The sequence below is a fragment of the Cynocephalus volans genome, chromosome 15 (assembly GCF_027409185.1).
Source record: "Cynocephalus volans isolate mCynVol1 chromosome 15, mCynVol1.pri, whole genome shotgun sequence".
Classification (NCBI taxonomy): Eukaryota; Metazoa; Chordata; class Mammalia; order Dermoptera; family Cynocephalidae; genus Cynocephalus; species Cynocephalus volans.
In genome coordinates, this window is record NC_084474.1 from 24190016 (window position 1) to 24214975 (window position 24960).

Genomic DNA, 24960 nt, shown 5'->3' on the forward strand with positions numbered 1-24960 from the left:
CAACCTCATCTCTCTACTTTTCAACCTTCACACCCTTCTAGTTTGTTTGATCTTTGACTTGTGAGTTTCTCTAAGAATTATTTTAACTAATTGATATTGTCATATCTTTTTAAAGCAATCATCCATCCCCCAATCTCAGAGCAGGGAAGAGGGGAAAAATATCTTAACCTTCCTATAGTACATTTAACTGTAGAATAAAGGAACCAGAAGGAAGACCAGTTTCTATTCAGCAAACCCAAAAAATGATCAGACACACATAGGTCATTTGGGGGGAAGGTTGTAAAAAGAATAATTATTCAACTCCCTACATCTGTGACAAAAGTCACTTAAAGACTACTCAGTGTAGAGGCAAGATTATGAGTCCCCTAGGCACTCTGATTCAGGGATGTAGATGACCCCACATTGTTCCCACCTTGAAGGTTGTCATGTTATTTTGCATGTGCCTGAGTGCTAACACGTAGTGAGAATTTATCGAGGACCTGGCATTTTGCAACTATTTTACTTGCATTATTTCAATTAATTATCACAATTCTTTGAGATAAACACTCTTATACTCCTTTTATAGGTAAGGAAATTGAGTCTCAGAGAGGTTAAGTAACTTTCTCAGTGTCACAGTACCCTAAGTAAGTGTCAGGCCCTGGAGTTAAACTATACATCCCAACTATAGAGCCCATTCTTAAGGACCACACTTTGTCTTTGAAATGTTCATGTGAGACATCTAACTGCAGACGAGATCATATTGTTTTATCTGTGGTTTCTTTGTGCTGCTTTACAGCTTTGCTTCTGAGCCCTTTTTATACAGTGATTGCTCATAAACTGAGCAGCAAAAGTGTAAAGAGGTAGGCTTGTTACCTGAAAGATGCACTAGGCTAAGATAATGAAAAAAAGAGAATGAAATATAATAGAATGCTGGGGTGGGTGGAGGAGGAGTTGAGTGGGGCAACAGGTAAACAAGGAATAAAGATGAGGAGAAAAGATAGAAAGAGGCAGGAGTGTGGTTTCATCATGTGTTCCCTACTATTATTACTGTTATTATCCCCCCTATTGCCCATACTTATATTTTAACCTTAACAGGTGATATTATTTTTGTATACTACTTCATATCTTTTCTGGAGCAAAGTGTAAACAAATATGTTTGATGACACTGGGTGGGTGAGCAAGCCTTTCTGGGCCTCAGCTTTCTCATTAATTTCCTTCCTCAAAATTGCTAGGTGGGTTAAATCCTACCTACAGGTATAGAAAGTCCTTAGCATAGTGCCTTTTGACTGAATAAGCTATCAATGTTAGCCATTAATAGGGACATGGTCAGATTTTCATTTTAGGTTGTTTACTTTAGTGGAAGTATGTTGTTGGATGATGTAATTGAGAGCACAATAAAGAGAATATTATGGTGGTGTAGGCAACAGCTAATAAAAGCAGTGGTAGGGGTAAAAAGGAGTTAGTATTCCAGAAATAATTAGAAGATAAAAAAGGAGAATTTATTCATTGGTTGGATGTAGAGGCTAAGGGTAAAGGAACAGTTCAGATGAACCCCAGGTCAGTCCCCAGTTATCTCTGTCAGGATCTGTTATAACTGATCTTTACCGCAACCTTTTAGAAGAGGTTAGTTTTTTTGTTTTTTTTTTTAAGTATTTGAGAATCAGAGAGATTAAATGGGGTTGGCCGGTTAGTTCAGTTGGTTAGAGTGTGGTGTTACAAGGTCAAGGGTTCGGATCCCCTTACCAGCCAGCCACCAAAAACAGAAAAGGTTAAATGAATTGCACACAAAAGAGAAAAACCAGGAATTGAACCCAAATCTAATCAATTTTAAAACTTGACCCCTTGCACTGCCTTGTTGCCTCCCATGGCCTAGAGCGCTGGAGAGAATACACTAGCAGCAGTTAAGACTGTAAGAGAAGGTAAGGGACTTATTTTAGACAAGTTGACTTTGCCGGCTTGTAAGATGTTTAAGAAAGAGCAGAGGCAATAGGTCTTCACAGTAGAAGCTCCAAACAGAAGTCTGAGTTGGAGATGTCCACATGGGAGACATCAACATAGAGGGTGTGGTTTAAATCACTGGAGTGGATTAGTGTATCTGGGAAGGGTATCCAGAGAAAGAATAACAGTGGACCAAGGGTAGAAATCCTGTCATCCCTGCAGCATCTGGACTCAGAAAGGAGTGGAGATGGAACTCTCCAAGATAGGAGAAGACCCAAGGAGAGATTATTGTCTTAGAAGCCAAGGGACCTAGTGTAAACTTCCCTCAGGCAGGTAACCAAAAGGCTAAAGGACAGGTTGTAAGAAATAAACGAAGAATTAGTGTAACGAATGAACTGGGGATATGCAGTAGAGCAGCTCCCTTGCTGCAGTCTACTGAGAGAAAGCCCTCAACCCAAGAGTTTAAAAAAAAAAAAAGGAACTGGGGAGTCCAGCTTCTGCTCAGCTCCAGCCAGTTGCTGCCACTTTGGAATTTAAGCCTAATGGTATAGAGCTTCATGGTTTGTTTGTTTTTTCCAGAGGAAACCAAAACTATTAATTTTTATCCCCAAATTTCCCGGTTTTTAAATGTTATCATCTAATTCAGATTTTTCTAAAAACAGTATTTGATTCAAGCAAATTTTACCTGTTATATTTGTTCCGCTGGCCACTAGTTTTCAATCTCTGAATAGTGTGGGGTTTTTTGGTTTTTTTATTTTCTTTTTGGTGGATGGCTGGTATGGGAATCTGAAGCCTTTTCCTTGGTGTTATAGCACTGCATTCTAACCAAGTGAGCCAGCTGGCCAGCCCTGTTTTCTTTTCTCTTTTTTTAATGAAAAATAGTCCAAAAAGGCTTGGTAAGACATGACAATATCAAGATCATTTTGGTCTTCATTGATAATCTTTTCCAGAGTGGTGGCCTGGGATGGTGAGAGCACTGCCACATTGAGGATTGAGGAATAAATGGGAGATGAGTGACATTAGCAAGTGTAGACTGACACATGTGGTTGGAGAGAGAGAGAGTGATTGTCAGGTGGGAGACATAGACAAGGAAGAGTTACAGTTCTGTGCTTTGGTGCATTTTTATGTCACAAAGTAACAAAAGCAATTCCTACTTTTGTATTTACAGCATCTATTTGGTTAATGCTATGTGTCAGTGATCCTAACATTCTTTTTTCTTCCCTCCACTTCTACAGCTGTTTTTTCACTTACAAAGAGAACGGTCCTTTCCTGAGCACAGAGCTAGGTTTTATGCTGCTGAAATTGCAAGTGCATTGGGTTACTTGCACTCCATCAAAATAGTGTACCGGTAAATTTTTTAAACGTTACTTGTAAAACTGTCTTTTTAATATTTTATTTCAGTTAATTCTCAGTTTTGCTTTTCTTTCCTTCTAATTTGATAGAGACTTGAAACCGGAAAATATTCTTTTGGATTCAGTAGTAAGTATTGGCATTTAGAAATCTACGCATTCTCAATTTTTTTGTTGTCATCCTTAGTAGAAAAAGGCAAGTCTTAAAGGTCCCATACTGCATGATTCCATTTATATAACATTCTCAAAATGACAAAACTATGAAGATAGGGAACAGATTAGTGGTTGCAAGTGTTCCAAGGGGAAAGAGAGCACAAAGATAGAGGGGTAGCATGAGGGAGTTTCTTTGTGATGAAACAGTTCTCTAGATTGTGCTGGTTGGTACGACTTTATACATCTATATTACATAGAGCTCTACACACACACACACACACACACACACACACACACACACACACACACGCATGTAAAAAATAGTGAAAACTGGATAAGGTTGGTAGTCTAGTTAACAGTATTGTACCAATGTCAATTTCTTGTTTGATATTGTACTGCAGTTATGTAAGATGCCAGCATTGAGGGAAGCTGGGTGAGAGGTACACCAGACTCTGTTTTTGCAATTTACTGTGATTCTATAATTATGTCAGAATAAAAAGGGTTTTAAAATTATCAATTTATGTTCATGCATTATTTTATCTTACAAATGCCCCTGTATTTGTCAGGGACATGTTGTCTTAACAGATTTTGGTCTTTGCAAAGAAGGAATTGCTATTTCTGACACCACCACAACGTTTTGTGGGACACCGGAGGTAAGAAATATGTCTCATTTGTTATTCATATAATCATGTATAAAATGCAAATATGAATCGCGAATTGCACATATAAGCTTGATATAAGAAAAGTAGACTAAAAACTGTAATTTCAGCTTCCAGCCAGCTGGAAATATCTTATAATCATTTCTTCTAAACATTTAGAGTTTATTGATAGTTGGCATTTTTAACTGTGATTGTGAGATACTGTAAGACTCTTTTGAAGAGTCCAGTAAAGATAAATTATGCTTATTTGTTTTTAATGTTAAAAGTTTACCCTAGATTTCTTTAAGCATTTGACTATATTTCTAATCCATTAAAATTTATGAATCAGTGGTTGAAATGTCCTAAAATGATTGTGGTGATGGTTGCACAACTCTGTGAATATGTTAACAGTCATTGAATTGTACACTTTAAATGGGTGAATTGTATGATATGTGAATATCTTAATGAAGATGTTTTTTTTTAAATGAGCTACAGCAATTATGGCAAAATCTCAACATTGTCTATATCTGGGTGGCAGTTTTATTGGTTTCCTGCTATATTTTTCTATATGGTTGAAATATTTTGTAATAAAATTGTTTATTTTACAGAGGAAAATAAAGCAATGGATGTGGGAAAAAAACACAAATCAGTTTATTAACCAGAACTTCCTATTCTCTAACCATGTTAGCTAGTAGAAAATATATTTGTCTATTTGTGACAACAATAATCCTGACAATTTATGTAAAAGTCTTATTATTTTCGCTTTACGTACACACATTAAACTGTCCTAATTTCAGTGTATTTATAGGAATCTTAGGTGCCATGTGACATTTTATCATTATTGTGGAGTACTTGCAAATGCAATGTCCAATATGTATGGTAAAATGGCTCACACAAACCTAAGTCCTGTAGATTTTAGAAAGGAAACACAAGTAATTTTGATCATCTAAATGTGATCAGAAATTATTAACCCTTTTTATATATTTCACCATTTCATTGAATCACATAAAAAAGCTTAAAGGGAAAGTATTTCTTTACATATATTTCACATAGAAAGAAGTAATGTATATTTTGGAATCTAGAATTGAAATTCACCATCTTATATGTGTAAAATTGTGATGAGTTTAAATATTTTACAAATTAAAATGCAAATAGCTAAAATAATATGTTAGAGAATTGCTATTGTAATCTCAAATAAGAATGCAATTCATTCTTTTTTCTTTCACTGAAAAGGAAAAAAAAAAGAATTATAGTTGCCACATTAAGAATTCTTTTTTCAAGGGGAAAACATTATAACTAATAATCAGATGAATTTCTAAAATAAATGAAAGACTTTCCCCCAGAATACCTACATTTCCTACAGAGTGTTATAGATTCCACATCTGCTGTCGTCTTCTATTTGTCTTAACTCCATCAGTTTCTGAGGGGAAATGCTTGAATATATATGTATTTTGAAAAGTCGCACTTGACACAGCCTAAGAACCGCTAGTATAGAGTGGGAACACCCAACCCATTGGAAATCTAGATAGTATGTTTTTAGTGTGATAGTAACACCTAAAATTTCTTAAATTTCTGAATTATTCCAAAATTTTGTCTTGTTTATTAAGTTGCTGTAATATTTTATTCTTTTCTATAGTACCTTGCACCTGAAGTAATCAGAAAACAGCCCTATGATAATACAGTAGATTGGTGGTGCCTTGGTGCTGTTCTGTATGAAATGCTATATGGATTGGTATGTATTTCCATTCCATAATTATTATTCCAATGTATTATTATTTATTTGGTTCTTTCTTTTATGTATGTGTAGATAACACTAACAGAGCAGTTAATTGAATCTAAAACCACATTAGGAATATGCATAAAAAGAAGAACTTTTCATTTTGTTTCTAGTTTTTAAAATTAATATAATTATTTCTCTGTTATACTAGTCACCACTTCAGATGTTCTTATTCCACTGGCATTTTTATAAATAGACACCTAGTCGTAACATTAAAATTATCTGCTTTCAGGTAGTGTAACGCCTCCGGCTTTGTTTATTTTGCTCAGGATTTCTTTGGCTATTCAGGGTCTTTTGTTGTTCCAAATGAATGTTAGGATTGTTTTTTCTATTTCTGTGAAGAATGTCATTGGTATTTTGATAGAGATTGCATTGAATCTGTAGATCACTTTGGGTAGTAGACATTTTTGTAACATTAATTCTTCCATGGAAAGAACATGGAAAATCTTTCCATCTTTTGGTGCCCTCTTTCAGTAGTGATTTCTAGTTCTCATTGTAGAGAGCTTTCAACTCCTTAGTTAAATTTATTTGAAGGTGTTTTTTTTTTTTTTTTTTTTTGGTGGCTATTATAAATGGGTTTACTTTCTTGATTTCTTTTTCTGCTAATTTGTTGTTGGAGTGTAAAACATTACTGAGTTTTGTATATATTGATTTTGTATCTTAAAACTACCTGACTTCAAACTATACTACAAAGCTATAGTAACCAAAACAGCATGGTACTGGCATAAAAACAGACAGACCAACCAGTGGACCAGAATAGAGAACCCAGAAATTGATCCATGTACTTACAGCCAACTGATCTTCAACAAAGGCACCAAGAACATGCACTGGGGAAAGGACACCCTCTTCCATAAATGGTGCTGGGAAAATTAGACATCCATGTGTAGAAGAATGAAACTAGGCCTGTATTTCTCACCATATACCAAAATCAACTCAAAATGAGATTAAAGACTTAAATATAAGACTTGAAACTACAAAACTCCTAGAAGAAAACAGGGGAAACACTTCAGGATGTAGGACTGGGCAAAGACTTTATGAATAAGACCCCAAAAGTGCAGTCAACAAAAGAAAAAATAAACAAATGGGATTATGTCAAACTAAAAAGTTTCTGCACAGCAAAGGAAGCAATTAACAGAGTGAAAAGACAACCTACAGAATGGGAGAAAATATATGAAAACTATACATCTGACAAGGGATTTATATCCAGATTATACAAGGAACTGAACAGTAAAGAAAGAATTCAGTTAAAAAATGGGCAAAGCCAAAGAAGAGGATGTCTCTCTCCACAAAGCCCATTCCAGAGTGACAGAAGTAGCATCTGCTCTATGATAATGTTGGGGGATCTGAACACACCTCTCAGCATTGGACAGATCATCTAGGCAACAAATCAATAGAGTAACCATTACTCTTTCAGACGTAGAGAAGAAATCTAGGTTTATCAGTGGTGAGAGGGGGAAGGATAGGGAGAGATTGCACAAGGGACTAGAGAATAAGTACAATTTGTAACAATATACATACTAGTAATATTGATTTTTTTTTAAAAAACGCCTGAGCTACAGAGTAAAATAAATAAATAAATGAAAATGAAATAAAAAATGGGCAAAGTTGCTGAATGGACATTTCTCAAAGGAAGGTTGTACAAATAGCCAACAGGTACATGAAAAACACTCAACATCATTAATCATTAGGGAAATGCAAAAACCACATTGAGATATCATTTCACCTCAGGTAGACTGGCTCTTATCAAAAAGACAGAGAATAACAAATGCTGACAAGGATGCGGAGAAAGGGTAACCCTCCTACACTGTTGGTGGGATTGTAAATTAGTGCAGCTTTTATGGAAAACAGTATGGAGGGTTCTCAAACAACTACAGATAGAACTGCGATATGAACCAGCAGTTCCACTGCTGGGAATATATGCAAAGGAATGGAAATCATCCTCATCATGTCAAAGGGATACCTGCACTCCCATGTTTATGACAGTTCTCTTTACAATAGCCAGGATATGGAACCAACCTAAATGTTCATCGATGGATGACTGGATAAGGAAAATGTGGCATGTATACACACACACACACACACACACACACACACACACACACACACACACACACACACACACACACACACACACACACACACACACACACACACACACACACACACACACACACACACACACACACACACACACACACACACACACACACACACACACACACACAGTGGACTACTACTCAGCCATAAAAAAGAATGAAATCCTGCCATTCACAGCCACATGGATGAGCTTGGAGAGAAAATTACATTGTTAAACAAACCAGGCAGAGAAAAAGAAGTGCTATGTGGCTGCACTTGTAAGTGGGAGCTTAGAGAGAGGGAAAGAAAGAAAAAGAAGGAAAAAACAATAATTGCCAAAAAGTAATCACAATTATACATTGAACTTTCAGAAGGAGAGAAATGAACTGTGGTTTCTAGAGGTGGGAAAGGAGGAGGGGGAGGGGTTAGCGAGAATTGGCTAATGGACACATTACGTTTTGTAATGATGAATAATATCTTAATTATCCTGATGGTGATCATCACATATTGTATGCAAGTATTGATAGCCAACTCTGTACCCCACAAACATGATCAATTATGTTTCAATAAAAAAAAAATCTGCTTTTGTTCAATTTACCCCAAACATCATTCTGCCTAATTTGAAAAAGATGCAGGGAGAGGAAATGATTTCTGCCTTTATCAATATATAATTGTATTTGAGAAGATAATGCCTTTTGGTGTTTGCTTTTTATTTTGTTTTTATAGGATTTAATTAATACACTGGTACTCAGCTTTTTCCATCACTGGAGATCACCCTTTCTTCCCTTCCCTGAAGATACCATGTCTTAAAGATTCATTGAGAAAAGTGATGTTTACCATGCATTCATTTTCTCCAATTTTTATTAGTTAAAGACACATAAAGCCAGCCAGAGCTCCTGAGTAACATGAGTAAAGTTGTTTTATTACATTGAGTTAATATCTTCCCAACCCAAAGCAAACAATTTAGGCATTTCGGTTAGCTTACATAGTTTTATGAGAATAAATGTATGTTTTTCTTTAGGCTTTTTGTAATATTTGGAATAGTTTCTAGACTCTCCTTGTGATCCCATAAATGTCTAGCAGCCACATGCTGAGAGCCATGTGTCATGGAGGCTGCTGCCACCACTGATGCTAAATGCCACTGTCAGTTGAGACCTGAGCTGGGGGGTGGGGTATGTGTTTGGTCTTTTTGAAAACTGGAGCTCCCAGTGAACTTCAGCATATGAGGTGCATTTTAGAGCATTTGTTTAATGTTGTTAATTTTGAACGATGGATTTCTGTGGAAACTTACACTGTCTCTTTTTTGCCCTTGACTAAGATCTGCTCATTAAAAGATCTGCTTTTCTGTTTATGCTGGTGACTTAGAATATTGGAAAACTACTTCATACCTTACTTTGTTCTAGCATTGCGTATTCACCATCTTGATATTTCAGAATGCTTTGAATTTCTTTAGAAGACTTTTAAAGTATAAAATATACTTGTATGTAAAATGCAGTTGATTCAAAAGGGAATATTTAAAACATATACTTCATCAATGAGATTTTTATGAATGATTTTAAAATAAAGTTTTATTTTAAATGTTAAAAAATCAAGTTTTTTCTTTCCTATAAAAAAGAAAGGAGGACTAGCTGGCTAGCTTAGTTGTTTAGAGCATGGTACTGATAACACCGAGGTCCAGGGTTCAATCCCTTTACTAGCCAGCCACCAAAAATAAATAATAAAATTAAATTTTAAAAAATGGCTGGCCAGTTAGCTCATTTGGCTAGAGTGTGGTGCTGATAACACCAAGGTCCAGGGTTTGATCCCTGTATCAGTCAGCCACCAAAAATAAAAAAGGAAAAGCAACAAGCTTTTAAAACTCCCTTCACTTTAAAAGTTATTTTTACTTTAAAATGTTTAACTAGGTGATTAACTGCCTAATGCTTGTGTTGAAGATGTACCCGTGTTGAGGATGCACCTGAGGTCTTCAGGCTGTGACAGTAACATTTTTAATTCTGCAAAGTACACCCATAGTGCTGGCACTGGCACAAGTACTTAGGCAGAAGCATTATCTTCAGGTCTCCTTTTCTTCTAGTAGTCTTTGTTTTAATGAATTTATTCCGAAGTCTTAAGAAAGTATTTGTTGTTTAATCTGTCTTGAGTCTCCATTTACAAAGATTGTATTCATTGTGCCTATGATAAGGTTGGTGTTGGTTTTCTCTAAAACAGATACTATTACAAGTTGTATACAGTTTAACAGCTGTCTACAGAGTGTTATTGAACAACTGGCCCTAATTGGTTCAGTGAACATTTATTAAGCTCTATTGTATGCTGGCTTTTAGAATCTCTTTGCATTGGGAGGCCATACTGCAGATGTCTATGTGCCTCAAGAGACGCAGGCATTTCTGCAACTGTCCAGACCCAACTACTCACTGCAGATCAAAGTCAAATCCAACTATTTTAACCCCGTTTTGGCACAGTTTGGTTACCACTAAGTTTCTTAATTTGCTTTTTTTTTTTCTTTTTTTTTTTATTTCAGCCTCCCTTTTATTGCCGAGATGTTGCTGAAATGTATGACAATATTCTTCACAAACCCCTAAATTTAAGGCCAGGTGTGAGCCTCACAGCCTGGTCCATTCTGGAAGAACTCCTAGAAAAAGATAGGCAAAATCGACTTGGTGCCAAAGAAGACTTTGTATGTAACATGTTTCCCAGTATCAGCTTTATTTAAGCTTATTTAAAGTTTGAAGATAAATCTTTAGTTCATGTGATATTTAGTGTAATGAATACAGCTATTAAAGAATAGTACCATGGGAAAAATGCATACTTGTCCCCACAGTTTTCACCTGTGTTTATATAAAACTATATAGTGTTTAAAGCACTTTAGCTTGAATTTTTTCATTTGATCTTTATAATATTTTGATCCTCTTCATCCCTCTCATCCAGCTTTCGTACCCTATTATTTATTTGATTTTCGTTTGTTACAATTTCCCTTTCCCTCCGTTCTTCTTAAAATATGTTGTGTGGTATATTTTTTAACTACCTAAACTTTTTTTTTGCTATTTTTATTTTTATTACTAAATAATACTATAATTTCCATGAACAAATAACACAGAGAATAACCAACTAGTAAGCTTCCTATTAGGGGGTTGGGCCTTCCTCAGCTTTTAACAAGAATTTATTTTTCTTAACAAGGATTTGTTCGGTGTGTCCTGTGTGTATGAGATAATGCCTTTTGCCTTGAACTAACATTAAATCACCTTTTTCTTTTCTTTTTTTTTTTTTGAGTATTTGGTGATACTGCTTTGAGATAATTATGAAATCTGAACATTTTCAAATCAAATTAAATTCTAGTTAGTTACCAGTATTACGTTAGTGTGTCAGTAAATTCATAGACTGTTGAAGAATATGAGCCTTTTAATTCCTTTCTCAGATATTCTTGTAGGCTGTGTATAAATCTTGAACTTGAGCTATGAATAAAAGACTTTGCTGCTCCTGCTTTCCTGTTCCCCTATTCTCCAGTTCAGCTAGTAGCTCTCTCAGTTGTTTCTATCCATTGTTTCAGTCAGTCTTGCTAATATTTCACACCTCCTTGTCCCTTAGTCCTGTTATTGAATTTGTTGGCAGAAATTGCAACCCTGGACAAATCCACCTCTGTCATCTCCTGGGCTGCTGAACAGTGCTTAAGAAAGTAACACAACTGGGCATGGTGGAAATATGTCACATCACAGTCGGGATGTCCTCTGTGCTTCACCACTGTTTGCTAATGTTCCTGTGTTTTTCTATTCAGCTTATTCTCCTATTCCTTGTATTAACTGTTTCAAACTTCTCTCTCCAAACTTCCAGATTCCTTTTCTTCACTTTTAGCAAATCCTCTTGCCTTCTAATTTATGAGTAGAACCCTCAGAGCAGAACTAACCCAGCTTCTTGTTCTTACATTTGCAGACCTACATGCACCTGCAGGAGCCTGTCATTTCTTTCTTCCTATTATAGTGGGAAAAGGTTTGTTTCTGTCTGTGCACTGAATCTCGTCCCCTTGCAATGAACCCTATGCATGACTTTTTTCTGCACAGATAATTGCTCCCTTTTGTTCTGGTTTCTTCTAATCAATAATTAAATGTCATCAATCTCCTGCTTCTTAAAACAATCCGCAAACCCTCAACCTTATTGTCCTTTGAGATACTACTCTGTCTTCTTCTCTTAGCTAAACTTGTTGAAATTTTTCTATATTCACTCTCCTTTTCCCAAGCTTTCTCATTTCTTAATCTACCACAAAATAGCTACTAGAGTTGCTGGACACTTCTCTTCCTCTGCTTGCACTCTCAGCAGCATTTAAACTTGAAACCTTTTCCTTTCTTAGGCTTCTTCAAGGGCACGTACTCATTTCATCTCATGCATCCCTTTCTATATTTCTGAGCCCTCCTCCAGCATCTCCTGTTTAAGCTCCTCTTCTTCAACTTGACTAAGTGTTGCAGTTCCTTTCATTGTCCTGAAACCCTCTTTTCTTCTGCTTTCTTCTTGGATGATCTTAGCTGGTCCCATGGCCTTAATTATCTGTATGTCTTCGTAGTACACATTTATATCTTCAGTCCAGACTTCTCTTCTGAGCTCTAGACTTAGATAATATCTACTAGCTCAACACCGCCACTTGGATTTCTTGAGAGCACTTGAAACACAGCATGTTCAAAATGAGACTCCTGCTATTGAGCCCCTGTGCTCCCTTTCCGCATTAGAGGACATCACTGTCCATCTGGTTATTCAAGTCAGAAATCTGAGAGTCATTCTTGATGACTCTTTGCTCTTCCTTACTTCCATATTTAACAGTCAGGTCCTGTTGCATGCATTTGCTGCCTAAATCTTTCCCTTATCCAGACTCTGCTTTCTAGCCGCACTGCTACTACTCTTTTCCTGGCGTTTGTCATCTTTAGTTTGGTCACAATGGTAGCTATTTTTCCTTTATCTGGTCTTAACTCTCCAGTCTATTTCTCACTTGTAGCCAGATGGTCTTTAAAAAAGCAAAAAAAAAAAACAATAACAACAACAAAAAAAACCCAGGTGTGATATTCCCATACCTAAAACTCCTTGATGGCTTTTCATAACCCTAGAATAAAATTTTAAATTCCTAGTGTAAACCTGATATGATATGGCCTCTTTAGCTCTCAAGCTTCACTTTATGTGACAGTCCCATCCTTCTCTACACTGCAGCCATACTGGACTCTGATTTTCTTGACCAAACTAATGTCTTTGCCACCTCAGGGCCTTTCTGTTCTGCCTGGAACATTGTCCCCTGTTCTTTTGTCTGGCTAATTCTTACTTACTTTCAGACCTCTGATCAGACATCACTTGCTCTTAGAAATCTTTTTTAAGCCACCAAACTAGGTTGGATCCTACTTTATACCCTCACATGTCATCTTGCAGGAAAAAAAGCTAGAATCAATACTGTGCCGGCTTTTGAAGGTACCAACCCAGAGTGTAGCTCATCACCTGGATTTTACCTCTGCGCCACTGTAGAAAACTCTCTGCCCAACTTCTTTACCTCTCCTACTCCAATAATGATAATCCTTCATACCTGTGTAATGCCTTTTTCTTTTCATAGCACTTTTATTCCTATATTTTATGCTGATCTTTAAAACAACCTTTGAAGTACTTAGGGCAGAAATGTTTATCCCATTTTACTTATGAGGAAACTGTGACTGTCAAGAGGATATAACTTAAGTAGGTCGTTCTAAGTAACTTTTAAGTCTGCCCTGATAGTCTTTCCAACATTTTAATATGTGAGTGAGATAAACATGTGCCTAAAAAGAATTATTGAGAGGCAAAGTGGTAGTGGTTTGGCTTCATAAAATTCTTCCATGAATACTTCAGCATTAGTAAAAAAAAATTTTTTTTAATATTCTAGCTTGAAATTCAGAATCATCCTTTTTTTGAATCACTCAGCTGGACTGACCTTGTACAAAAGAAGATTCCACCACCATTTAATCCTAATGTGGTAAGTATATATCCAAATCTTTTTTCCTAAAATAGTGAAACATGGAACAGTTTCACTAGTATAATTTTAGAAATATATCTCAAAATCTAACCTGAGTGAAATGGAGTCAGTACCTAAATATTTGTGAAATATGTCACTCAGGGTTGATTAATACAACTAATAACTTCAAGATGACCAGTAAGATTATTGTTAGATTAGATTGATGAAAATATCTCCCAGCACAGTAATTGTGAATTGTTTCTTTGGAGCATGTGTAAGAAAGGGATGAGCTCAGTAAGTAAAAAAGAAGCAAATTGAAGTGACTGTTAGGTATCATTTTTATACCTAGTAAATCAACAAACATTTTAAGTAACACTAATACACTGTTTTTTCTTGATTGATTAAAACCAGGTATAGGCAAACATTACTAACACTAATGTAAATTGTTACATACTTTTTAGAAAACAATAACATAGTATTATTAAAATATTCATGGGAGCAAGACTTATTAAATCTACTGATGGGAGCATTTCACTAAAGAGAATTTTTTTAAAGCAAAAAGCTGCATCAAAGATGTCCTTTACAGTATTAACAGTGTTGGAAATTTTTGGAGATAAATATATAGCAATAGAGAAGTGTTAATTAATAATCATCAGTAGGCCAATAAGATGTTAGTAATTATTGATAGTTTCCTATGTGTAGGCCCATAAACTTTGTATATGTTACAGTATAATATACTTCTCAAATAAGCTACCAACTTACTGCTATTACTATTCTTATCATTATACATATTTTATAATAAGGAAATGAAAGCTCAGAGATGCCTCAGCTGGATGAAAATTAGCAAAGCCAGGATTCAAATCTGTGTGTGATTCCAAAGTCATTATTCTTTCTATGCTCTCTCTCTTGCTCCATTGCCTTTTCTTGTTAAGTAAATTAAATAAATATAAATATGAGAAAACACTTAGGAAATCCTTATAATATTAAGTGAAAACATGGTAATTATCATTTTTGTGACTTATGATTATTACAGTAAAAATAAGAATAAGGACTGGAAGAGAATATAAACCAAGATGGATTTGAGGTTGCAAGATCATAGGTGATTTTTCTTTCTTTTATTTAAAGTTTTTTGGTGTTGCTGTAAAACTTAGGGAATGCTTTTTTAATATATTAGAGCAGGACAAGGAAATTCCTTCAGAAAAATAAGTATTATTTAATCTACTTAGGCTTTGTTGAAGGTTAGTTTCTGTGCATAGCTCATAGCTAGTATTAATTAATAGGCGTGATATTTTACACCTAAAAACATAATATTTGTAGACTGATACTTCATATAGTGCATCCAAAAGTGACTATTAAAGAAGTGACTCCATTAGAGACAATTTCTGTCCCAAATTTCTAGAGTTTGTAGTAGGAACCTAGGACTCGTAAGAGCTATTTTATTTTTATCTCTATATTGAGAGTTGTAGCTGAGTTTAGTTACCCTCCAATAAATGCAACAAGCACATTAAAGAGTTAGGGACTCCAGATTCGGGTCCCTACTCTTCTATGATTAATTAGAGATTTAACCTCTCCAAGCTATTTTTTCTTTCTTTCTTTCTTTTTTTTTTCCCTAACATGGGCTGTGAAGTTTAATTTAGGTAGCATTGCACCTAGTAGGTATTCAGTAAATATTAGTTCCCTTCTCCCGTTCCCTGTTTGAGAATTTGTCAGTAATATGTATTGGTCACTTTGAAAATGTAATGTGAGGCCAAAAAACGGATGCCTCTTAATAATTTATGATTATATCTATGAGAGGAAATGTAGTTGACAGAAATTCTTTGATGCTTACTCTTTCTATGAATTACAGTCATGTACCACATAACAACATTTTGGTCACAAATACTTACCATTGTGTTACAGTTGCCCCTACAGTATTTAGTATAGTTACATGCTGTACAGGTTTGTAGCCTAGGAACCCTAGGCTATACCATATGGCCTAGGTGTATAGTAGGCTATAACATCTAGGTTTGTGTAAGTACACTGAATAATGTTCACACAACGACAAAATTGTCTAATGACACATTTCTCAGAATGTATCCCCATTGCTAAGTGATGCATGAGTATAATTGATTGTTCAGTCTGATGGGTGTTTTATATTTTAAATAGGGTTAGTTACTAGGAAAGGGAGAGTTGGGTTATTGATCATGCTAAACTTCAACATTTCTGTGATGAACATTTTTAGCAATTAATAGTCCTTCTAAAATCCAATGGGTTGCAGAAAATATTTACTTCAATTATACTATGTGCCCAAGTAGTCTTCATTATAAATGGATTAGAATCATTTTATTTCGCTGTTAACAATTGGAAGCCATAAGAGAAAAAAAATGGTAAATTTAACCACACAAAATTTAGAAATATCTGCAAGAAAAAAAACAATACAAGCAAATAACAAACTGGAGGAAATTTTCCTTAACACGTAAAACACTCTTACAAGTCAGTGAGTAAAAAGACTGGCAACCAATAGAAATGTGGACAAAAAACACAAAACATGGAATTACAGAAAAAGAAATACAGATGGCTTTTAATTATATGAAAAGATGTTCAAACTTACAATTGAAGAAATGCAAAATTAAATCATAACAGGTTACCATTTTCCACCTAATAGATTAACAAAGATCAAAAAGTTAACTCCAAGGTATAATGAAGCAGATGTTCCAATACTCTGTTCTCAATACTTTACATGTATCCTTTTACTTAATCCTGACAACATCCTATAAAGTAGTACTGTTATTTTCTACATATTACAAATGAGTTAACTGAGGCACAGAATAGGTTAAATAACTTGCCCAGAAATTAAAGTTGCAGAGCTAGAATTTGAACTCAGCCACTCCAAAGACAGAGCCCTTACTCTTAATGTAAACCATACAGTTTTATCCCTGTCAGTACCAGCCACAAAGTCATTCACAAAATATTTATAAAGCCAAGTAAAAGAACATTTGTTATCATGTGCTGAGCACCTTCTGCATGTCAGATCTGGGAATTTTATTCATATAAATTAATGGATTAATTCATATCCTTAAGAGGTAGGTGATAGTACTCTTATTTTACAGAAGAGGAAACAAGCTCATAGAGATAGGATAGTTTATATAAAGAATTAACAGCTAGCATATTTCTTAGCCAGAATTTAAGAGCCCATACTTCAAGGATTGTATATAAGAATTTGATGAGGAAAAAAATATATATACACACACATACACATAATTTCTAGCATTCTTTGTCCTCTGTGGGGAATTTTTTCATATGGAAGGATCTAGTATTATGGGTTTCCCTGGTCTCTGCTCTGCTCAGTTTGTAAACAGACCAGGCTAATTATTAGTTTAGCCTCAGTTTATATTATCTGCCCTGAATCTCTTACCTGTTTACCTCAGTTAGACTTGATGGCTTGAGCATTTTAAGGATTCCCTTCCAAATAGCAGAAACAACATGTAGCTTCAGGGATGGACTTTAAGAATTAATCACCTGAATTTCTATCCCAGTTTTTATCTATAAATACATTGGAAGGGAAGGGTCCATTAGCTTGCATCAGATTTGTAAAGGAAGATTTAGAACCAATGCCTTATAGCCAAAGCGCCATTGTGCTTCAGTTTCTGTGCACCTATTTCCCTTAGGCCTGCAGAGTTAAGGGCACCCTAGCCAAATGCTTTTTGACCTTCTCTGTAGCATGATGAGTCACCTTTCACAATTCTACTTATAACCCTTTCATTCCTTCATCAGAAGGCTTCACCACCCAGAATTGCAAACCAGATAGGCAGGCATTTTATGAAGGCTCAAATGCAAAATGCTATCCTGAAAACCTACCTGAGCCCTTAGAGGTGGTGAGGGGCAGAGAGAAAGGGGATTGGTTACAGGGATTGAGATTGAAAATTAGCTAGGTAAAGACTCCGTTTGCTAGCCTTCCTCATTCTTTTCTCTCTCCTCCCCCTTACCCAACAAGACTGTAACTGCTAGAAGAACAGTAGTTCTTCCAAATAATAAAAGTCAGGAAAGAAAAAGCGGAAAAACGTTTCAAAGAAATGAAGTAGGAAGACATGTAATCTTGCCAGGAATAAATATACTAATTCTTAAAGGAGTTTTAATGAATGACTAAATGAAGGAAAAGCTAAGTGAATAATATTATGCTTTTGATGTTTTAGGCTGGACCAGATGATATCAGGAACTTCGACACAGCGTTTACAGAAGAAACAGTTCCATACTCTGTGTGTGTGTCTTCTGACTATTCTATAGTGAATGCCAGTGTACTGGAAGCAGATGATGCATTCCTTGGTTTCTCTTATGCACCTCCTTCAGAAGACTTATTTTTGTGAACAGTTCGCCATTCAGAAATCATTGAACAAATATAAGCCGGCGGATGGGACTGAAATTCCTATTTGTGTGAATATATTCAAATATGTAACTAGTGCCTCATTTTTATTAGTAATGTTGAAAACTATGAACAAATGTATTTTCTGCTGTATGCAAGAAAATGGGGCCTTTCAAAGAGCTAGGTTTTGAATTAAAATTTGTATTCTTGTTTATTAAGCTCATTTTTAAACAGAAATTTTAAAAGCTATTATTCTTAGCATTAACCTATTTTTAAAGAAAACTCTTTGCTATTGACTGTTTTTTCCCTCTAAGTTTACACTAACATCTAACCAAGATAGACTGTTTTTTAACAGTCTATTTCAGTTCAGTTACCATACGTTAATACCTTTGTAACTCTCTAGTATAACTTTTGTTATCATATCAGAACTATGCAATTGGTATGGGATTGTTTAAGAAGAAACCGGATCTTTCCATGATAAATCACTGTTTGAAATAATTGGTTCTTGGTAGGATTAAAATGTAAAAGCCTAGTTAAGACACTGACTGCTAGTTGACACTTCGAATAACTGTTCAATCTGCAGATCATTTAAGAAGAAACAAAAGGAAATCATTTGCTTTTGAAATACCAATTCAAATTTGTAAATTATCTTTCCTCTGGAGGAAAAGAAAACATTTAATGGTTAGAAATTTTAAAGAATTCCCAAAGATCTGCAGAGTAATAAAATATTGCTGTTCTTTTTTAGGTGGTGCCAAAAATGAATGTCCATGTCATGTATTTATATTACAGATATATTCTATTTATGTTCCTTTTGGTCTTTTGAATATTTAATATGCTGTTAAGTAGGTCTAAATTTTAGTATTTGCTTTTGCAAATGACTATTTCAAAACTGTCTTCCTAAAAAATATATATATATTGAGCTTTGTATCTACCTAATTGGTAATTACAAAGTAAAATAAATTCTGGGTCATTGTAAATGTGTATAGTTCACTACAATATAACAAAAGTTAAAAATAATTCAGGCAGATGCATATTCAGTATCTTATGTATCTTAGAAAAAGTATAAGAAATTGGCCTTAAAATCGTAACATATCAACTAACTTGTGCACTTGTAATGGTAAAAGAGAATAACTATAGAAAAATAAAAAGGGATGCTTAACTTGGAATTCTTATTCTTAGTTTAGAGTGGAGGTTTTTCAAGTCATGTAGGAAACATTATTGTCAAAGAGTTTAGTGACTCAGTTTAGATGCTCCAAGAACAAGCATTCCTTCCATATATTCTCTTGAGAATCACAAAATCATGAAAGTATTTCTCAGAAAGGGGAGGGGGGTGAGAAGGGAGTGTGCTTTTGTTAGATTAATAAATATTATTACAATACACTGAATCTTCCTTTAGAGGTAAGACTTTAATATCTGCACTGTAAATAATTGGTTTATATGGCACTACTGTAAGTTCTGCTTTTACACAAAGCTATTTGCTTATTATAAAGCAAAATAAAAACTAGTTTCTTGTATGATTTTTTTAAACTCAGCTACTCCTTAATTAAACTGCCAAAAATTAAAGTGCAATATTGCATATTTTTATGAACGAATTGAAAATAGAATTTAGATGTTTATTGGAACACAAGAAATACAAATCTGTATAATAAAGTTAGCGTAAACATTAATGATCATTTAATGCCTGTCATTATTGGAAATTAAAATTGGTGATGGTTACAGTAGTCATTACAGAATGAAATACATGTGAGGGAGAAAAGTGAATAGAAAACAAAATATTTGGACACATAAATTACTAGTTTCAACGTTATCTTTTTCTCTCATAGCGTAAGTCTTTTATAAAAATGTGTGCCCTTTGAATAGTTGAACCATTTCATGGTTACTACCAAAATAAACTCAAAGTTCTGAATAAAGACTGTAACATTCTTCATGTTACCCATACCTCTTATTTTGCTGCATATGGTACAATGTAGGGCTTCTCAACTATTGTCACATCATAGTACACACTGAAAGTTACAAAATTTATTTGGCACTCCTGGGGTATAGATGCCAAATGATGTAGACACTGGCAGCAGGTACTCTATACAAAGATTCAATATACCACAAGTTTTGAATTTAAGTAATTTACAAAGAGCTAACAAACACTGCTCAGATATAATTTGAGCAATGGTAAACATTTTTTTTTTTTTTTTTAAAGATGACCGGTAAGGGGATCTTAACCCTTGACTTGGTGTTGTCAGCACCACGCTCAGCCAGTGAGCGAACCAGCCATCCGTATATGGGATCCGAACCCGGGGCCTTGGTGTTATCAGCACCGCACTCTCCCGAGTGAGCCACGGGCCGGCCCAATGGTAAACATTTGAATGGGCGCTTAAATATTCTACATTTTTGCCACTATAAAAATTTGCCGTTAGTATGCTTGTAACTGGTATAGTTATTTTCCTTGGGCATAATATTACAAAACTTTACACAAATGTTTTGTAAGTCCTTTTTTATGTATATCATATACTGTGCTGTATGAAAAGTAGGACTGGATATACAGGAACATTTTTGGTAATGTTGGAATTACTTTTTCAATACAGCATATTAAAATTGATAATTCGTCAAATGTGCAGTTTGTAAATTAGCTCTGTTTTTAAATGGGATTTTTCTGCCACCTGCCTTTAAAGGCAGTTTTTTTTTGTTTGTTTTGTTTTGTTTTTTGTCTTTTTCGTGACCGGTACTCAGCCAGTGAGTGCACCTGCCATTCCTATATAGGATCCCGAGTGCGCCACGGGCTCGGCCCTAAAGGCAGTTTTTACTTTTACTGGGGTTTTTTTTGTTTGTTTTACAGATTATACCATTCCCAAGATGATTGTTCATTTATATGTGTCGTAGTCCATTGGGGCTGCTGTAACAAAAATACCATAAACTGGGGGGCTTATAAGCAACATACATTTATCCCAGTTCTGCAGGCTTGGGAATCCAGGATAAAGAGGCTTAGTGTCAGGTGAGGGCCCTTTTCTCATAAATGGAGACTTCTCAGTAAGTCCTCACGCGGTGGACGAGGCTAATAACTAGCTCTCTGGAGTTTTTTTCACAAGGGCACTAATCCCATTTACCTCCCCAAAGCCCCGCTTCTCAATACATTGGGGATTATGTTTCAACATATGAATTTTGTAGGGACAGAAACTTTCATCCTTAGCACTATGAAACCCTAAAGTGTACACAAGAGAGTTTCAGGTGGCTCGAGTGCCTTGAAATGTTATGCCAGGTTTTGCGTGTGTAGACTGACAGGGGAACCGGGTTGGGGGCGGGGAGCGTGGAGAGTGTCACATAGCTCTATCAAAAGGATTCACGTACAGTATTTGTTTTCTGCATTGGATGTATACTTAAATTTTTCAACTTATTGGGAACTTTCTAATTCTCACCCTATCCCTGAAAAGTTGTATCTGATGTTCAGTGATATTCTGTAATAATAAAATACTGTGATAACGAAAACAAAATTAGCCCTGTCTCTTTGCCGCAGGAAGGGAGCAAAAGTGAAGAAATTAAAGGGCGGGGGGTGGAGAGCAGGTGACTCTAGCGCCCGTAGCAACGGGAGGGGAGGGGCGAGCGCGGTCCCGACAGCCCCCGCGCCCCCCGCCAACGGTCGGGAGTGCGCGCATGCGCGCAAGTGCTCCCGCTCCGCCGGCGCTCGAGGCGACGCGCGACGGGCCGCGCTTGGTGGGTTCGAGGGTGATTGTAAAGCACTGCTGGGCTGGGGCCCACTGTCCGGGAAGTTGCGGCTGTGTTGGGGGGAGGGGGAGCTGGGTCCCAGCGTGTGAGGCCAGATTCGCTTTCCACTTGGGTTGGGAGGTGTTTTCCTGCTGTCGTCCCCTCACCAGTTCATCCCCGGGGCTGACGGGACAAGGAGAGAAAACACAATCCGCGTCTGTCCCTAGTGCACCGACACTTAGGAATACTTAGAGAGCTGTGTCCTTGTTCGCTTATCTAATAAGCTTTCCCCGGCTTCCTGTCTTTTCCTCTACTTAATCTTCCTTGAAAATGCATCCACTCCTCAGGACCTCAGCACGGTGACACCAGACGCCACTGAGGCCCAGGCCCTGATTTACAGGCCCTGTATCTATCTGGGCGTCCCAAGAGCCCCTCAGAGTCAGGGTGTTTAAAATGAAATTTTCCTTATCATTTTCCTACTCTTTTCCGGAAGTTTCATATTTCCTTTAGAGCAGCAGCATCCACACACACCCATATTAAAAACCCACTTATCTTTGGACTACTCTTTCCCATGTTGTACAGACTGGTCACCAGACCCAGTGTTATATCTTTAAAATTCTAGAATCCATCTCCAACATTCCATTTCATTCCTAATTCTCTGGGGCAGGCCATTCATCTTTTAGGGACACTGCAGTGGCTAAAAACTGATTATCAGCTCTTCCACTATTCCAACCCATTTTCTACTAACTTCCAAAATAAAAATCGGATCTATTTCTTTACTGTTTTAAAAAACTTTGATGGGTTCCCTTTGCTTATATAATCATCATGGACTTCAAAAACTTTCATAATTTGGCCTCACCCAACCGTTTCATTACCAATAGCTTCCCTTCATTCAAACCCAGAACCTAATGTTCTGATGACGCAGAAATGTGATGTCCTGAACACAACACACACTTTAAGATCATTGTATTTATGTTACAGAGAAACAAACTCTGAAGTTTCACACCTATATAATAGCTAAAAGGACAGCCTCGATTACTTTTCTTTGGAAAGTAGCCAGGTAGGAGTGTAGAGCCAATAGGTAGGACTGATAATGGCAGGAGGGAGGGTAACCCTTATCTCTGAAAAACTTTCTCTTCCTACACATCACCTCTCCTCCAATTAGTGAAATATTCATCTATCTAATGTCACCTTTAAAGTAGAATTCATAGCTGCTTCTCTATGACTGCACTGTCTTCAGTCAAAATGTCCTAATAGAAAATATTATGAACCATACTCAAGGATGACCATACTCAAATTTTGTGAAATATTTCAAACATGTTGTTTCTTCCATGCTCCCTAGTATATTCATATTTCTATTATAGCAGTTAAGTTGTCTTGTAACTGTTTACATACCTGTCTTTCCTCACTGTGCTCTTTCTGAAAGATAGGGACATTTTACTCATCTTTGTATCCCTAATGCCTAGGATAGTCTTGTATCCAATAAATAGTAGATGCCAAATAAATATTCAGTAATGGGTGAATAAATAATAATAAATAATGTATTAATCATCATTTTTGACTTCTCTAAATTGGTAACTTCTTGAAAGGCAAGATGCAATATTATTTTATTCCTAGCACCTATTACAATTACTGGCAAATATTGTTTACAATTAGTGTTTGCTGTCTTTAATTTTGTATATTCCACTCTCTACTCATTACTATAGTTTAAATGTTTTATGTTGGTTACTGACACAAGATTTAAAACTAAAAGGGCCCTTAGTCATCTAATACAACCTCTTCATTTCCTACAGGTAAAGATACTAAGCCAAGAGAGGTCAGGAGTCTTATTAGAAGTTTTCAAAAGTAAATTTTATTTTATTTCTAGGTTTTTCTCATCCTTCCTTTGAGTTTCACCATCTTTACCAGCAACCATGGTTTAATCAATTAGTAACACAGAAGAATCATTAATTAGGAGAAAATGTCAAATCTAAAAATGAAAGAGGCAGCCCTTATCTATCTTGACAGAAGTGGAGGCCTCCAAAAGTTTATAGACGATTGCAAGTACTACAATGGTATGTTCAGTAAAGGTGACTTTATTTAGCAACTTCCAAATATATTCTCACATTTAACTATCTTAACTTTTACATTTCTGTATTTTCACAGATTCAAAACAAAGTTATGCTGTCTATCGATTCAATATTTTAATAAATCCCTCTGATGTTGTTGAATTAGACGCTGAACTTGGAAATCACATTTTACACCAACCTTTAAAAGCTGCTGAAGTTTTTCAATCAGTAAGTTAAAAAATGGAATAATTTTATGCCACATGGAAATTTTGGTAACTGTTTTGTTTGTTTGAAATCACAGGTCTGTTTTATTGCTGTGAAGACTCTCTCATTAATTGGACAATTACAAACTGAAACTCAAGTAAGTTTTAGTTAAAGTTAAAGAAAAATCAGATACAAACTTTCAAGGTATCTTGTAAATAAATATTTTTATATTCATAGATTTTTTTTTGTTTATTAAAAAGATTACTATTTTCAAAGTTCAGTGCATCTTACATATGCATCTTTATTTCCTGTAATATACTTGTAACATTAAACATTTTTATAGTAAAACAAAACATCTCCAATATAATACCCCAAAGTAAAGAGAATAATACAATGAACCTCTATGTATCTATCACTCAGATTGTGTTACAATATTTTGCCATACCTGCATCATCAATTTTTTTCTGAAATATTTTAATATTTCAAATAAGCAAATCCCAAATGTCCTATTATTTTACCCCTACATACTTCAGTATCTACCTCTAAAAATTATGGACATTTTTCTTATATAACCACAATGCCATTATCACCCTTTACAAAGTAACAATAATTTATTGGTATCATCTAATATCCAGTCAATATTAAATTTGCCCAATTGTCTCAAGAATGTCTTATAACTGGTTTACTCAAATCAGAATCAAAACAAGGTCCATACATTATTATTGGTTCTTACATCTCACTAAGTCTCTCAATCTAGAGCCATTCCCTCCCCTTCCCTTTTTAAACCATTGACTTTTTTTTTTTTTTTTTTGGCAGCTG

At 35.6% G+C, this 24960-nt stretch overlaps 2 protein-coding genes across 4 annotated transcripts in view; both read left to right on the plus strand.

Annotated features, from left to right (window-relative positions):
• Positions 1–18375, plus strand: part of SGK3 (serum/glucocorticoid regulated kinase family member 3) — a 129716-nt gene extending 111341 nt beyond the window's left edge. For 2 of the 3 annotated variants that reach the window (XM_063079127.1, XM_063079126.1), the window contains 7 exons: positions 3153–3265; positions 3360–3396; positions 3986–4072; positions 5694–5789; positions 10429–10584; positions 13789–13878; positions 18030–18375. In XM_063079127.1, coding sequence (XP_062935197.1) covers positions 3153–3265; positions 3360–3396; positions 3986–4072; positions 5694–5789; positions 10429–10584; positions 13789–13878; positions 18030–18200 — 750 coding nt within the window. In that variant the 3' untranslated portion in view covers positions 18201–18375. The remainder of the gene's footprint in view (positions 1–3152; positions 3266–3359; positions 3397–3985; positions 4073–5693; positions 5790–10428; positions 10585–13788; positions 13879–18029) is intronic. The other variant, XM_063079128.1, reaches the window with a different exon arrangement.
• Positions 18376–21864: 3489 nt separating this feature from the next.
• MCMDC2 (minichromosome maintenance domain containing 2) overlaps positions 21865–24960 on the plus strand; it is a 32751-nt gene continuing 29655 nt past the window's right edge. The window contains exons 1-4 of the mRNA XM_063079999.1: positions 21865–21898; positions 23757–23943; positions 24035–24165; positions 24239–24298. Of these exons, the coding sequence (XP_062936069.1) occupies positions 23850–23943; positions 24035–24165; positions 24239–24298 (285 nt within the window). The 5' untranslated portion in view covers positions 21865–21898; positions 23757–23849. The remainder of the gene's footprint in view (positions 21899–23756; positions 23944–24034; positions 24166–24238; positions 24299–24960) is intronic.